Source organism: Talpa occidentalis, unplaced genomic scaffold (assembly GCF_014898055.3).
Source record: "Talpa occidentalis isolate TD23 unplaced genomic scaffold, MPIMG_talOcc4v2.1 talOcc4.4, whole genome shotgun sequence".
NCBI lineage: Eukaryota > Metazoa > Chordata > Mammalia > Eulipotyphla > Talpidae > Talpa > Talpa occidentalis.
Genome location: NW_023604295.1, coordinates 55,697,318 through 55,714,411, shown reverse-complemented (window position 1 = coordinate 55,714,411; position 17,094 = coordinate 55,697,318). Strand labels below are relative to the sequence as shown.

The window sequence follows — 17,094 nt, the reverse complement described above, 5'->3', positions numbered from 1 at the left end:
ATTATCACTAAGAACTCAGTGATAAAGATGAAACATCTGCCAAAATAGAGATGACAGCATGAGCAAGTATCCTAATGGTAGGCATTTAGTGTAACGCTTTAACACACTGCCTCTAGCCTGCTGGGGTGGCCCCATAAATAAGTACTTTTAAATAGGCATTTACTTCCTTAAAATGGCCACTTGTGTTTAAAAGTAATATATTCTTTAGGATGAAATAAAGCATTTTCATTTAAGCAAGCCAAATTACCACCAGATTTGGGGTTGGGGGAGACATATTTTAAATTAATCATGTGTCCTTGATTTTAAAAACTCACTTTGAACAAAGAAAAATCATTCAACCACTGAAAAGGCAGTTCATATTGCTGTCATTATTTGAGTAAGGTTTTATTTGCCAGTTAATGAATACCACTGAAACTGTTGATATGCTTTTAAGCAAACTATAATTTGACATATGGGAGAGGGGGTAGGAAAGGAGCATAGTAATTCATTCTGCATCTTCTCAAACAATACTGGCAGTTGCAGTTAGCCTGTACTTGGAAGGAAAGGCATTTTAAATAACTTATTTTATTACAGGGTTAACAGAAACTGTAGAGGCTACTGGAAAGTGGTTTTGGTTACCAGTCATTCATAAATACGCCGAAAGCAAAAATCAGACTTCAGTACAAATGAACATACAAATTTGTGACTTTCTTATTCTAGATTCTAAATTCAGTCTCCCAAATATCTTGGTTTACAACTACTGTGTTTTAAGACTGTTAATATCTCTTCATACATGTCCTTTTAAAATTACATATTAAAAACAAAAAAATCATATCTTATGACAAACACTATCTTATATTCAATACTTAACAGAAAAATGCATAATGCCTGTTTTCTTTTTTCAGATCATTAACTAATTACAATAAAATACCACACATTTTTAATCCTATGACTGTAGGGATTTGTGCACATTAACATTGTATTTAAATGACTGCTAATTTAATGTGATCCTAACTGTTACTAAAGGAGGCCTAATAGAATGCCTATCCCCCAAAGCACCATTCCAATAGTTCTTTCTAATTTACTTATTTAAAAAAAAACAACAACAGAATAAAATATACACTTTCTGCTATTCAGACTTGCTTTCATGCCCCTGGTCTGAGAATTAAGGATATTTTATTACAAATTTATAAGCTGGCACAATAAGGAGGCTCTCTGATCATACAACAGGTTTCTGAGAGCAGTATTATTTAAGCTACAGGGATAGTAATGGAAGCAAACCATTAATGAAGATGACAGGAAACACTACCTTATCTAATCAAACCTTTAGATGAGAGAGGTAATGATTATTAACAGCTCCAAAATTCTAGGATGTTTCAGAGTGGGGTAAGTGGTAAGCAGGGACTTGAGTACATTTTGGAAATAGCTTGAAGTCACAAACGTTTATGAACAGCACAGTAAAGCTAATAATTTAAAATCTTATAAATTTAGCACTCTAGGATTAAATGTAAGAATTGCTTGTTACTGTTGCTCAAGTTCAATTTTGAATCTTACAAAAAGTCCACAGAAGGCTCTATAAATGTGAAGTATGACAAGCACTGTGGAACCACGAAAATTCCTATTCCTTCCTCAGTTTTACGAGACAAGCATACGTTATAAAAAAGCGAAATGGATTCCAAAGGCTTGTGTTGGGGAGTGGGGTGGGGGTGTAAAACGCCTGTGGCATTGAGGGAAACCAAATCCCACTCTGCTCAAAAGGGTAATGACTAGAGGTTATTGTTTTTCTGTTTCATGCAAAATCTGAATTACTTTAAAACGGCTCCCCCAAATAAAGTGGGAAAACTTGGAACGCGCAATTAGGAAATGCATTAAAGTGGCTGATGGGTGGGGATATCGTGAAAGAGTTTCCAGGAAGCTTATTTCCAGGGTTAAAATAAGGGGTGGGGGAGGAGGAGCTTCTGACTAAATGCTGGGTTGGAAATGAAACTTAATTGTGTTCTTAACTCCTGTGTTCCTGTGGGAGGGCAAACAGGAGAAACCCCGTCTTGCAGACTTCGCCAAAATGCGCACTTCCCTCTCAAGAGGCCCGGGGCCTCCCACTCTCTCGCCTTCACCCCCCAAATGCGTGGATGCACTGAAGGGGAAGATGGGTGCGAAAGAGAGGAGACCCTAACAGATGTCACCCCCTCACCTCCTATCGCGCCTTTTCTCTCTACAGTTCATTTTTACGCGAGCTGGAGGGTTTGGAATCTTCTTCGGTGTGTGCGTCTGAAGCTGGGAGCCGAGGGGAGCCCAGTTCTCACCCCGGGGGAAGAGGAAGAGGAGGGGAATAATGCAAGAGGGAGCTCGATGGCCCGCGGGGCCTTGGCCCGTCCGCACTGGGGGGTGCAGGAAGGAGAAAGTAGCCCTTCGGGGTGCCGGCGGAGGGGGGAGGGAGGGGACATCCGGGGTGCAACCCACACACCCGCGAGGGCGCCGCGAAAACGCCGCCACGCCGGCTGCAGAGCCCGAAAAGAGAGAGAGACCACTCACCGCAGCACGCCGAGCCCAGCAGCAACGCCACCACCAGGGGCCACATCGCGACCGCCGAGGGGTCGCCACCGCCGCCGCGGGCGTCTGGAGCAACCCGCACAGGCAGAACCCGCCGCCGCCGCCGCCTGTCAAAAGCAGGACCAGACGCCCAGGCTGCCCGGGCGCGCGCGCGCGCGCTCCCGCCGCCCCACGCCCGCGCGAACCGCGCACGCGCACGCGCCCCCGCCCGTCACCGCGGCCGTTGACGCGTCGCCCTCCCCAGCGGCGGGCCCCGGTGCCAGCGCGGCGGCCGCTCGAGCGCGCTCCCAGGCGGGGGCGCGCCCCGCCGCTCCGACCCTCGCTCCCCCCACGCCGGGGTCGGCGTCCCGGCCGCGCACTGGAGGCAGAGCGTGTGTTCCCGCCAGAGACCTCATGGCCCCGCCTCTGTCCTCCGCCCTTTCCCCGCGCCCTCGCCCCGCCCCGGGCCCCGGCGCTCGCCCCTCGCGGGCGCTCTCCTCGGGCCACCCCTCCGGCACGCGGCGGGGCCCCGAAACGCCACCCTCTGGGGCCCAGGGTCCCCGCTCTCCTGGTCCCGCGGGCTGCCGGAGCGCGGCGACCCAGCAGCAGCAGCAGCAGCAGCGTCCCCTTTCACCGCGTTAATTTCCTCCTGAATCCGAGTGTAGACCGCGTGGGGGCGTCTCTACACTTCCCGCGCCGTCAGGGAGCCCGAGGGAGCCGCGCGGCGGCGCCATGGCGGGTGCCTGGCCGCAGGGAACGGCCACTCGGCCCGCCCGGGGCTCGAGCGCGGTCTTGGACCGCCCGGTTTTTGGTTCCGCAAAGGTTCTCTCTCTCTCTCTCTCTCTCTCTCTCTCTCTCTCTCTCTCTCTCTGTCTGTCTGTCTGTCTCTCTCTGTTTCTGTCTCTCCGTCTCTCTCTCTCTCTCTCATTTTTGAATGTTTTCTTTCTGTGTACAGGGCTCACAAAGTGCCACCCTGGTGGTAAACCGTTTGAGGTGTGGTTGACGCCGGAAACCTCAGGGGCATGAGGCCAGCAGCCGACGGTGAGGCGCCATAGCCAAGGCATCTCCTCCAGCCACTGTCCTTGTGCCTCGTTTGTGACCTCACCAAGTACCGTCCTCAGCTCTGGGGAGGGGGGGGTTGCTTTCTTGGGGGGGGGGGGAAAGGTTTTAAAATATTCCAAGCCACAAGGTGGACAAGGCCTTTGAACAGCTCACTTTGCCCCATCATTTATCCCCAAGCAAAAGCCCTTTAAGAAACGACCTTTAACATTTTCCAAAATGAACTCTCTTCCAGAAAATCAGGCTCTGGTGGCTGCTCTAATGGGGTGCGTATCCTGCCTGCCCCCTGGGTGCTTTGCTCTTACCTGCTGGGTGGGGGAAGCAATTTCCTAATACAATATACCACTTCTCCTAAACTCTAACCTGGGTGTCTTTTCTGTTGCATACCATTCCCATAGTAACAAAAACCAGGAAATAAAATCACCACACAGTGAAACTCTGAAGCAGGCTACTATATAATATGTAACTTTTCCCTAAAACTGTGTTCCCTTTAAGCCTTCTTCACCACAGAACCAGTTCTTTAAAATCAGAGGGTATTTTAAGTATTCCCTCTTCCAAGACATACCACTGAACTAGGCAAACAGAAGGGGTTTAATAAATGTGTTGATGTGACTGGAGGCAAGCTTTGCTCCAGTGAAATTTGATTGTTTTTAATGATTTTTTAAAAAAAAAAAGAAAGAAAAAACTATAGCTGGCAGATACTTCACTAAAACAATGGTTAATAATTATGGTGGTAATGATTTAAATGGCAGCCTTGACATCCCGAGGCTACCAAAGGGAGATCGATTCTCCTCCAACTGCTGCTTATATGGATACAAAAGAATCATCCACCAGACTTTTGGGACATTGTGTATCACAGAGCAGCTGGTTGGCTAAATAAGGCTGTCAGCTGTCCCTGAGACCAACCTTCCCCCCTAAAGCTGAATAGTGACTAGGAAGGACTGTCCCCAACCTTCAGAGGTAGAGACTGAGTAATGCTCTAATTTATACAGGGAACTGCTGAGGTTATGTCCTTAAGTGACTTGATACAGAAAATGGAGGAGGCTTAAGTTAGATAAATAAGAGGTCCTCTTGGGAATTTAGCAGGCATTTGTTTTGATAGTGGGTCAGGAAGAAATCTATTCCAGAAGCGACAATGCAACACAACGTGCCTAGGCCTGATGAGCTTTCTGAGATAACTTTGGACTACTTTCTCTACTATCTAACCACCTTACATTTGTTTCTTTGTTTGACGTCTCCAAGCATTTTTATTTGGAGTTTGAGCTCATCTTTATGTAAGGTGTTTCTTGGATGAAAGGCAAGAGAGTAATGCATATTAGAATGTTTTGAACTGAGGTGATATCCATTAGATAGATTGCCTAAATTAATCTTCCTAACTGATTTGGATAGGCATTATGATCTTGGTAGTAGAGATGAAGAAATAAAGGAAAGAGGGGTAATGAGCACCCCATCCATGATACCATAGGATACTTTTGTCTCTTTCATATATGTCTATAGTCCTTGTCCTCTTTTCCTGAATTTTTTTTTTTTTACCCATAACATCAAAGATGGCATAGTTGCTCCTTTACTATCAGTTCACCTAGGACAAGTTACTTGAATTTTCTGATCCCTAGTTTCCTCATTTGTAAAGCATATTAATAAAACTCTTGAAATTAACTCTTCAATTTTCCTTGAGGATTTAGATAACACTTTCACAGTTACACAGAATAGTGCCTGGTGCACAGTAAGCAAACAATATCAGCCCTTATTATTACAATCTCCTTATAGTGACCTGGGTCTCCTGTAAGTTCAGTGAAAATTATTTCCAAAAGGTTCACCAATTGCTGATGTGAAGCCTTGAGGGAATACTGTGAGTTGATGAAGTGTCTACACTTTTGATTCAAGGTAAAGGCACTGTCAATCGCCTTACTCCTCTCAATCTTTTGCATACTTTGTTGGTGATTGAACCCCAGGGACTCACATATCTGACATCTGGCTCAGGGCCAATATTCTAGGGCATTAGTTCAAGTTTTTTTTTTTAATTTTTTTTAAAGATTTATTTTATTTGTTTATACAAGCACTGGGCACAGTCAGAAGCGTGGGAGGGTGAGAGAATTCACCAGAGATAGAGCGGAGAGCAGAACAGGCAGACTGACAAAGTACACTGCTGAGGGGAGCAGCGGGCAGCAGAAGAGGTCTGCGTGCCATGTGGGACCCTCGCCTGGCGGCTGGGGATTGAACTGGCGCTGCAGAAGCTGCGGGCAGCTTAGCAACCCAGTGCTCAACCACTGTGCCAGGGGGGAGGTCCCATTAATTCGAGTTGACCCAGTTAACACAGTATAGAAGCTCCAGTCATCAAATACAGCAGTGTAGCTATGGAGGACTGTGTTCCTGAATAAGGACTGGGCTTGGGTGGTAGGTAATTGGAAGATACCGATGTACTATTGAAAAGATGGGTTTGACTTAGGGAAACAGAAAGAACATGCCAGCATCATGAAATAATTTTCTTCCTAGACTGTGCTTCAACTTGGGGCAAAGATTAGAAACTGCCTCACGGTAGGAGGGTAATAAGACTAAAGATTTCCGGTAAGGGATATCTTACCAGAGTGATGACAGTGTGGTGTGGCATGGTTTTCCTTCTGAATGTCAGATGTACTCAGGGTTCCTTTCACCTAAGTCAGGAAGTAGCACAGCATTTGCTAGACTTCCTCCTGCCACTGCTGCCAGAAGCTACACATGTAGGGGGCCCCACACTCAAGACAGCTTGAGAGTGCTAGAGAAAACCAGCTTCTAGGTTACCTTGTAAAATCACAGCATGCTTATTTCTTTGAGAGTGCATAATGTTTGGGCTCCTGGAAAGGCCCTTTGTGTGTGGCCTAACCTTTCCTCTTTGTAAACAGATCACGTGCATGTAGTGGGTCTATACTATGCATGAATACACCATGCTAGTGTATTAATTTTCTATTCCTGCAAATGTACGGATTTAAAAGACTACCCAGTGATTACCTCATAGTTCCATAGGTTAGAAATCCAGTGCTCTCAGTTCTCTGCTGGCCTTATAAGGCCCAAATCAAGTCATTTTCTGACTGTTTTCTCTTCTAGAAGCTCTAGGGAAGAATTCTTTTCCAAGTTCCTTTAGCTGGTTGGAAGAATTCAGTGCCTATATGACCACGCTTTCTGTTTCCTTGCTGGCTGTCATCTGGAGGGTCCCCTTAGCATTTAGAGGTCTCTTGGATCATTGAGTGTGGCTGCACGTAGTCTTCGAATGTCCTAGAACTATCAATGGTATATTACATCCTTCTTGTGTTGATGCATCTCTCTGTCTCCCCTTCTCTTGCCACATTTCTATGACTGACTTCTTTCTTCTACTTTTTGGTGCTCAAATGATTAGATTGGGTACCTCCAGTAATCCAAAATAATCTCCCTATTTTAAGGTCTGTCATCTTAATCACATCCTCAAAGTCTCTTTTGCCCTTCTAACATTTGCAGATTTCCAGGCATTTTAGGACTGGGAAATCTTGGGGGGGACATTATTCTGCCTACTACAGTTAAGTTCTTTTCATATTTATCTCCCTTAATCCTCATTACAGTAGGAAGTATTGTTAAAACCTTTGTCTTAGGGCCTCCCTGCTGGTGAAGCTGTAAAGCTGTCCACAGCCTCTGCAGCACAGGTTTGATCCCTGCCAGCAGGCGAGAATCCCACATGGCGCAGCCGACCTCTCCTGTCATGCCCACTGCTCCCCTCAGCAGTGTATTTCAGTCAGTCTGCCTGTTCTGCTCCCCACTCTGTCTCTGGTGAATCCTCTCACCCTCTCATGCATCTGGTCTGTATCCTGGTTCTTGTATAAACAAATAAATCTTTAAAAAACAAAACAAACAAACAAACAAAAAACAACCTTTGTCTTAGTGGTGAAACTGAGGCTCAGGGAAATTTATATTATAACTAATAAATGGTGGAACTGCAGTTCAAATTTCACCTAGGTCCTCACCCTATTTCCTCTGCCAGAGAGAACAAATAGTGGAAGCAAAACAATCTTATGATCCAGGGCTCTTACTGCAGTCCCCACTATCACTTCACTGGTTCTGCTTTTCAACTTAATGAGTGAGTACCACTGTGCTCAGCAAATTTCCAGTGCTCCTCCTAGGTACATGATATATGTATCCACTGGTTCTCAGCAGAAAATAGATGGCAAGTTCAAATAGTTATTTAGAAGAGATTAATAAGGGGACTATTTACACAGGTTAAGGGAAACCAATGAATAATGATGAAACACTGTGAGCGGGCAGTAGTTACCCCCTTTGTTCCCAGTCTGGAGGTGCAAGGGGAAGAAATGTTCATCAGAACCCGGAGAGAGAGAAAAAAATGGAAGCAAGGCAAGGGCTGCCTGGCAGGAAGTTGTCTCTTTGGTAGAACATTGCTACTACCACCAGCCTAGGGGAGGAAATGGTGAACGAAATATTCTGACTTCACTCTCCTCCGGCCCCCTCTCAATTCTGAACTCTTGTTAGGGGCAAACCACAACCAGAAAACAGAGGGGAAGGAGCTTATGCAGTTCTTGCAGGTAAGTTTTCCAGGCTCAGAGCAGAGTATGGAGGATGGAGGTGAATCTGAGTAACAGCAGCCTGGACTGCCCCTCCCTTGACACTGGATATGATGACATGATTTGCTTTACTAGTGTATTAGTTTCCTAAGCACAGTCTTATTATAAGCAGTAGGTGCTTAAACCAAGAAAAACTCATTCTCTCATAGTTCTGAAAACTAGAAATCTGAAATCAAGTTGTCAATAGAGCTATGTTCCCTCTGACGTGCTAGAGAGGTATCTTCCCTCGCTTCTTCCTAGCTTTTGGTCAATTCCAGCAACTCTTGGACTGCTTTGGCTTGAACTGCAACACTCAAGTCTTTGCCTCTGTTTTCACTTGGCCTTCTTCTGTATCACTTCTTATAAGAATACCAGTCATTGAATTTGGGGTCCACTCTAAACTCAGTATATCATCTCCAGATTCTTCACTAAGTGCATGTGTGAAAAGTTTATTCAAATACGGTCACATTTTGAGGTTCTGGGAATGCACATGGATTTACTTGGGCAAGCCATGAAACAAGATGTTACTTCTGGGCAAAAGCATCAAGAACAAGAATGCCATTTGCTACTCTCTCATTCCTTCCATCATGGCAATCAGCAATTCTCCAGATAGTGACTGCTCCCTCAGCCTAGGTCTTGAAGTGAGGATGAGGCAAAGCAGGGCCCCAACTGACCTACAAAGGAAACACAACAGGAACAGAAATTAATGTGTCATCTCTCTTGACAGATACCATCTACAGCGTATAATGACCTTAGTTCAGCCCTTCAGAGATATTCCCAGCAGCTAAGGCAACTCTCCACTTCCTTCTTGACATGTGAAAACACCTTCGAATGATGCTTCTTCTTTCCAACTCCACTGGCATCATTTTTCTGCACTACAGTTCCTCTTTGGGGTCAAGGTAGAGAAAGAAATAGTAATCTTAAAGGGGAAGTTTTCTAGAAAAGAAAGAATGAAGGGCCTCCACGGTGGAGCAGCGGTTGAGCACTGGGTTGCGAAGCTGCCCGCAGCCTCTGCTGTGCCGGTTCGATCCCCGGCTGCTCCCCGGCCACAGGAGGAGGGTCCCACATGGTGCGCAGACCTCTCCTGCCGCCCGCTGCTCCCCTCAGCAGTGTACTTCGGTCCTTCTGCCTGCTCTGCTCCCCGCTCTGGCTCTGGTGAATTCTCTCACCCTCCCACGCTTCTGACTGTACCCAGTGCTTGTATGTATAAACAAATAAATAAATCTTTAAAAAAAAAAAAGGAAAGAAAAGAAAGAATGCAGACTAAAGCATATACAAGCTCTGAAATTAGCTGCAGTGTAGCTGTCTGCACTTCAGGCTAACAGTCTCACCTCTGCATTCAGCACAGCCGGTAGCACTCGGGCATGTCTGATGAGAAACCTGGGTTCCCTGCCTAAACCCAGGCTCTCAAGGTGCGCTCTCCCCTGCTCTACTATGACCACGTGTGCAAAATCACTCAAGACACTGGGCTTTATGAAGTTTGTTTATTGATGTTACGCAAGTTCTCGGGGTACATCTGCCAACCTACTTTTCTCTAATACTGGTCTAATTGTTATGGGTGTGGGCCAGCGGACTCAGGCTATCATCAGATGGGCTTTAAAAGTGAAGAGGATAAACTAGGATCAAACTGCCAGACAAGACAGATGTACATATTTGGAATCAAGAGAAAGGTTGCTGGATTCCACGTGCCTTAAACTTCACTTATCCCACTGTCTTAAATGGCAGCCGGACTTGAAGACCCCCTCATGCTCAGCTGCAGCCTCCATCCTCTCTTCCCCAACTGCAAACCCCATGCTCCACGACAGTAGGAGGGAAGGACAAAGGGATAGAACCAGTGGGCTTAGAGGGGTGGTTCTCAAAGTGTGTTAGCTGGATCAGTAGCACTGGCAGCACCTGGGGACCTGTTAGAAATGCAAATACTTGGGCCCTGCCCCAAACCTACTGAAACAGAAACCAGATGGCCTGCCTAGGAGGTGATTCATCTGGGTAAAAATGTCATCAGCTCTCTGTGCCCTTCAATTTGGTGGGAAGACACACCTATAGTGGCGAGTGCCTGGCAAGCCCACTTGTCTTCTGGCCCACTGGGCACTTTGTATTGGCTATAGGACACAGGTGCGAGTCGGGCCATGGCAGCATCCACGAGACAGAATCATGCCAAAGAGGAGAGAAGTCGCTCAGGTGGAAGCAGGCTCTGTCTAACATCTCATGGTGAAGGAGCACATATCCTGCATCCTTGCTGTTAGAAACCAATATGTACTTCATAGCGGCTTGAGGGTCTCTCTAGTTTTATATTTAGTGGGTTTAGAAGTAGGTTGAGAAATTGTTTTCACTGAGGTTTACAAACTGCCTTTTAGTGTGTGCATCAAGTTACTTTAATCTGAAATCTGCCCTAATCTCTTGTGAGTTTCCACTTGCAAGATGCCATTTTGATAAAATGCAGAAATCCTCCATATAGTTATAAGTGCAACTCTTTGTCTAGAGAATGAAGTAACAAAAGGAAACCAGGGGATTCCCTGGAGGACTGACAGATCAATACCCATTTCATCAGCTGACTGATTCAGAAGCACCTGCATGGCAGCATGCAGAATCAGAGGGGACGAGTTATACTCTGTCATAATGCAAAAGGATATGATCTGTTCATTTGCAGCAGCTGCATGGACCAGACTCTCTGCACCTGGTTCTGGTAAGTTAAGGTAAAGGGTGTGTCGACTGCCTATGTGGGCTAGGTACATGGTGTTCCACGTGTGTGCCGTGTGTGCTTTCCTCTGGGAGGTAAAAGGGCTCCTAATGGACAAATCAGTCAGATTTGCTAATAGATATGTTGTTCTTCTTTGCTTGTTTAGATGTTTCCCATCATTTGTTCTGGCAGTACTAGATTGCCTGAAAAAGGCTAGTGGTTTCCTTGCACACCACAAATTTTCTGCATCAGGAAGTTTTTTTCTTGTCCTTTTTTGGTGAAAAGGTTGCACATGTCAGTCTTTCTCCTCTCCACTCTCAGAATCCTCCATGTGTTTCGGAGCGTGGTAAGAGTGACCCACAAGGCCAAAAGAACAAGGTTGTGATTTGTGCTCCATCACCTCTTTCTCTGTCTCGCTTCTTTGGGGCCTGAGTCCTATGCCAACCCAGCTTCCTTTCCCTTCCTAAGAAGTGGCTTTGTGCCAGAGGGACTGCAAGCTAGATGAAAAGTTATCAAAGCACTAAAGGAAAGAATCGATAGTAATATATGTAAGTGTGTACATACATCACAAGTGACAGGCTCATTTCCATGCAACTTAAGATGTCCTCAGTGACACTCTTGCATATCTGCGTGCAAGCATACGCTCTTGGACTCAAACATGGCTGGGCTCATCCTGCAGGGACCAAGTGGACAGCTGCCCCGGGCTGTATTTGATTCCGCTGCAAGGACTGCTCCATGACCACCCCAGCTGGCCCAGGCCTTTCGCCTGCTGGGAACTCCCATATCACTGGCCTCTTTGGATTCAGGCACTGAAAGTTGTTTAAATGCAAATTATTTTCTAGGAGGTAGAGACATTATTATTCATTAATATTTGGACTTTAATGAGTTTATCAGCTTAGAAGAGAATAGGCCAAAGTCTTTTTGTAATAGAAGGCAGAGAGAGATATTTTAATAATGATAAGTGGAACAGAAAGAGTGTGATCTGAAATACTACAGAAATTATAGCCACAGAATCAAAGAATAGCATGAAGACGCTGGTTATATGGCAAGAAATGAGATGGAAAAAAAAGAAAGTGGGAAATAAAGTGCCTCCCCAAGTCCACAGTTAATTTCTGCCTGGAGTTATTAGCATTTTTTTCTCTAAGCAGGGGTTTTTGTACAAACTCTTGCTGAGACACTGAAGCATTTTGCATTTGCTATAATATCACTGCTTCTAAGGACGTATTTATTTAGTCAAAACCAGTTATTGAGCATCTAGTTCATGTGTAGGTGCTATAGGTCAGCAAAGCAAAAGAGACAAAACCCTTGCCCTCCATCATGGAGCTTTTATCTTTAGTGGGGTGGTGGGGAGAAATAATACATATAATTATTAAAGGATATATGGTAGTATAAATGGTGATAGGTGCCATGGAGAAAAATAAAACAATAAAAGAATGTGCCACTTTAAATAAGGTGACCAAGAAAGCTCACTAGAAAGTGACTTTTGAAGAAAGTGAGCAAACCAGGCAGATGTCACTATAGAGTTCATTTCAGGCAGAGGGGTGGTGTATGTGAAGTCCTATATCAGGAACATGTGGGCTTTGTTTGAGGAGGAGCAGGGGTTGGTGGGAGGCAGAGATAAGGGGGTGGAGAGTAGACAGTGTGGATAGCTGAGAGTGAGAATGGGCAGAGGGGGAAATTAGAGGGGATAAGATCAGAACATCATGGGAAGCGTAGTTCACTCGGGTACTTACAAGACGTCACTCTTATTCTGAGCAAGAAGCTTTTGAGAAGGGCAGTGATACTTTTCAGGTTTATTTCAGAGGTTACTGCAGGGTCAACCAGAGACAATAAATGTTTTTTGCCGGCCATGAGGTCTCTTTTGCAGCTCCCTTGATACAGCTGCCATAGCATCGGCCAAACTCATGAATGTGGCTGCTTGCTAAAAAAATGTTATTTACAAAACAGGTGGCTGGGCAGATTTAGCTCATGCTGATCCTTGGACTGTTGCAATAATCCACAGGAGAGATGAAGGTGGCTTAGAGCAGGGGGTTTTTGCAATGGAAGTGTTAGGAAGGGGTTGGATTCTGGCTACATTTTGAAGGTTGTGCCTGCAGGATTTGCTGTTGGAGCAGACATCCGGTATGAGAGAAGTCAATCAGTCAAGGGTGACTCCAAAGTTTTAGACCTGAGCACCTAGAGAAACAGCTGGAAACAGAGAGGGCCCAGATTAGTGGGAGGCAGGAGAAGGGTATCAGGAGTCAGTTGGGCACTGAAGCATTTAAGATGTTTATAGGGTGAAGAGATTGGATTAGACATTCCCTAACTCTCCTTCCAGCTCTAATATTCTATGATTCCACAACTGTGAGAGAATAAGCATCTACCCTAGTGGCTTCTGCTGTGATCACTGTCTTCAGGGGTACCTTCCACACTGCATTGCTCCATCTCTTCCAAATGCAATTGGCTAGAGATCAGTTGCTGGAAGGAAGAAACACTGGAAGGAAGGTAACTGCCAGCTGAAACTAGCAGGGGGACTTGGAAGCGTTGCATACATGGTGTATGTGCCTGAGGAGGCTTTAAGGGCTGGAGGCAAATTCCTGTGTATCTTAGTTTCCTGGAGGTTATTCTTAATGGAGGGTTGTCAGCCGACCAGCTAAGAATGTTCAACTCATTGTCGGAGAAAAAGGAAAGCAACTTCTGCAATTGCACCTCTGCTCCACTGTCAGAAAGGCCACAATTCAGACCCGCTCACTCTGCACAGATAGCCCGGTGCCACGTGATCCTGGGGGCCCCCTGGAACCCACAGGACACAGAATGGTCTCTGTCACTAACTTCTCCAGGCGGCTTCCTCCCTCTTCTTTCTCATCTTGCTTCACTGGGAGATAGGTCTTTTGTCTGCCCAAATTCTTTCCACCCAAGAAATGGCTCTGTGCCAATGGGGTTGTTTGCTGTGTGGAGAGCCGGCAAACCACTTTGGGAGTGAGCTGATAGTAATATATTTAAAATATGAGCATTTATCAGAAGCAGCAGATGGAGGCAGCAGAGTGGAGCTCCCAGAACTGAGGGCAGGGAGTGTTTCATTCCAGAGAAAAGCACACACTATCTAGACTCAGCTGCCACCGGCTTGTGAAACCAGTGAAGAGAAGGAGGAGGACCAAAAAAAGCCACCTTTGTGCTAGATTCTGGAGGTCACAGCATTCCCTGACCAAGAGTCCTTGCTGCCTCAAAGACCACATTCACTCCAGGATGGGAAGGAAAATCCTTTCTGGCTTTTTCCTTAACATGTTTGACTTCCCTAAAGGCTAATTTTAATAAAAATTCTGAAGCTCAGAGTTAATGGAAATATAGATCATCTCATTTATGTATGCTTATCTTAATTCATTCCACAAATATTTACTACATGCCTCAGACATGCCAGGAACCGTAGAACACTCGGGGGCAGAGTTTCAGGCAGACAGATATGTTATAATTCTAAAATATTAGAGCAGTCAAAAGTATTTCAGCTTTAGTACTTTATACCATCCCCAAATCTATACCTAAAAATACAACCATATCAGGATGGATTCTATTTACTATTTGAACCACAGAAGTATATCTTTTAGTGGTAAATTTCCACAGGGCAATCCCAAGCTCAGTACATTCATGGAGGAAAAAAATCCAATGTTGTTCATTTTGAGTCACCTGTTTGAGAAGAGAACTATGACAATAATATCCCTCTTGAAAACACCAATTTAAAGTTGCTCTTGGGGCAGTAGAAGGCCCCCAAGTCACCCAACAAAGGGCAGATGGGTTATGCTCATAACAATGAACCTTTGAGAAAAATGCCTGCTTTGCCTTCAGGTTTTTTTTTGTTTGTTTTTTTTTTTTTTTTTGTACAGACTTTGAAAAGTGTATCAATGAATAAATCACATTATTTCTTCAGATTCCTTTTTATAGGATAGTCCCAAAATATGAACCTTTGTGCCATTATATATGGGAGGTGTATATCCCAAATCTCCTGATGAGAATTAATCACTCCCTCCCTTGGTGCCACCAGGGAGGCATAAATTCACATTTCAATATATCAGGCTCTGTCCTTAGCTGCTTCTCATGATGTATTGTGAATTCCTCAAGGGTATGTGCAGCACAGTGCCTGGCACACAATGTGCAGGGAATACAATGAAATAAGAAATAAAGCCTGCAGAAGTTATTGAGGTTATAAAGAAGAAAAAAAGGAACAAATACAAAGTGTGCACTTTTATCATGTTATCTTTAAAGTAAGTAGATAAATTAGAAACAACTCATTGTTATGAATGATAGTATCTCTACTTGTTCCCAAAGTTGCTCTTTTTATTTTATTTAATTTTTAAAAGTTATTTATTCAACACCCTTTGTTGTGTATTTACTCAGTTTCAAATTGTGCAAGTCCCTGGGGGAGGAGTTACAAAGATTAGAAGACATTATGACCCTAAAAACATGCCCTTCTACACTATAAAGGGCTGGGTCATAACTATGTTCTGACGAACAAGGAGAGCACCCTGGGGAGAGCCAGGGAACGCTAAGGATGAGAAGGGGGCTATCTAAGGGTGATTGAGGCTCCAGGGAATCTAGAACAGATCTGACAGATCAACAGCTGTTAAAGGGAGAGCTATCGTCCCCTTAGGAAATTTAGAAACTACAGGAAGTTTAGAAACTTCAGGTCACTGATGGGAAGTCACCCCTGAGGGTGGTCAAAGATGCTGCAGGCCCTACTACTCCCTCCGATATAACAAAGTGTTAAAGAGCAGCTCCGATATAAAACGGGTTGCCTGGCTGTGGGTCCTCACCCGGCCCCTTAAAAGGAACTTATTAATACTCCACTGCAGGCACACACAAAAGGTTAATAAAAGGTTTATTTACAAGGGAAAGGGAAATGAGGAAATGTACAACTCAGGGAGAAAATAGGGAAATAAAGTCTTTAATGCGTCCTACCTGATCCGCTGACCTGGAAACCCAAAGGCACTCTCAGAGCTGGCCAAGCGCTGCGAGCTGGAGGAGAGCCAAAAAGAGACCCCCCAAAGCCCATGTGTCTGGTTTTATACGAAACCTGGCTGCTTAACCTCACCCTCAGGTCCCAGCAACCTTCTCTTTGGTGGTGACGGGATTTGTCTCTCCCAATGTCTTTTGGCTTTGGTCTGGAGTGGGGGTGGAGTCCACAAAGCCTGTATGGGATTAGCTTTAGGACATCCTTTTCCCCCTAACAAAAGAGTCATCCTGCATCCAACATATGTCTGAGTGTCCTTCTAGACATTCATGTAGGTGAATATTTTGTTATAATTATCTGAACTAAAGCCCAAGTCATGTCTCAAATAAGCACAAAGCTGCTTTGCAGAGTTTTAATAAAAACTGCATTTTCCAGGAATATGACTCCCTTGTGAGTCAAAGGAAGATTGGATCTTGTTCTCTTTGGAACTTCGCCAAGAGTCATTCACCATCTTGTAAAGGCACATCACTGACTGTCTCATTGCTCATGGTATTTGTGTCATCAATGCAACACACCAGAATCTGTCTTCATTTGTATCTATCAATCCCCAGTGATTCTAGGTAAACATTTGACTGTCTTGTTTTGTCTCTGAGTATACTTGTGCCTAAGCATTTTAACACATACAAATATGTATATAATTTCATATTATACTGGGAGCCATTCTACTCATGTCATCTGACAAAGGTCCATCATAGAGCAGATTCCTGAAAAGTCAGGAATCTTGTTAGCTGACTCCTGCTAGTTTCTCCTCATTTGTTTATGGCTAGTTTCTACCATTGTTAAAATACGCATTTAAAAGTAAAATTGCAAATGCTATTTGATCAATTACTGAATAACCAATTTGATGGCAAATGGCACTGCGTGATACAAATATTACATTTTTTATAGAATTAGTAATTCTCTGCCAAAAGGCAGTAATTCAACATTAGGCCTTACATTAACAAGTGAAAAAACTTCTGGGAACAAAAGGCTGTAACCGTCCCTTAGCCAAGTCTTTAATATGGATATGTGGTCTTTTGAGGCAAGGGCTAATTGAAGAAGGAAATTCTTTTACTTTAAAGTTAAAGGTAGCAGTTGGGTGGCAGACTGAGCCATGCTCCAAGTGTAAGAAAATTCCTAATAAGCCAGGAGGCGCTATAGCCGGCTCCTGCAAAATTCTTCCTGTTTGTTTAGGGCTGATTCCCCTGGAGGTGACAATGGGTATGGTAACTGTTAGAGTACGCATTCAAGAATAAGTCAACAACAATTTTGTGACTGGTTGAGCTAATAACCAAGGCAGCACAAATAATGCACTTGCAAATAGTCATTGT

General features: G+C 44.6%; 1 protein-coding gene and 1 long non-coding RNA gene across 8 annotated transcripts in view; one reads left to right on the top strand and one right to left on the bottom strand.

Moving 5' to 3' along the window:
* The window catches only part of CD47 (CD47 molecule), a 58,324-nt gene extending 55,703 nt beyond the window's left edge, over positions 1-2,621 (bottom strand). For 4 of the 5 annotated variants that reach the window (XM_037525603.2, XM_037525604.2, XM_037525605.2 and 1 more), the window contains exon 1: positions 2,512-2,621. In XM_037525603.2, coding sequence (XP_037381500.1) covers positions 2,512-2,557 — 46 coding nt within the window. In that variant the 5' untranslated portion in view covers positions 2,558-2,621. The remainder of the gene's footprint in view (positions 1-2,511) is intronic. The other variant, XM_037525606.2, reaches the window with a different exon arrangement.
* A 605-nt stretch (positions 2,622-3,226) lies between these two features.
* LOC119257549 (uncharacterized) lies at positions 3,227-16,339 on the top strand. Of its 3 annotated transcripts, none has more exons than XR_008553880.1 (5): positions 3,227-3,330; positions 3,464-3,549; positions 3,803-3,833; positions 10,774-10,809; positions 16,160-16,339. It is a non-coding gene; the product is annotated as an uncharacterized LOC119257549 (long non-coding RNA). The 3 variants fall into 3 exon arrangements; XR_005128059.2 differs by lacking the exon at positions 16,160-16,339 and adding an exon at positions 13,869-14,164; XR_005128058.2 differs by lacking the exons at positions 10,774-10,809; positions 16,160-16,339 and having other exon boundaries at positions 3,229-3,330; positions 3,803-4,047.
* The last annotated feature ends 755 nt before the right edge of the window (positions 16,340-17,094 follow it).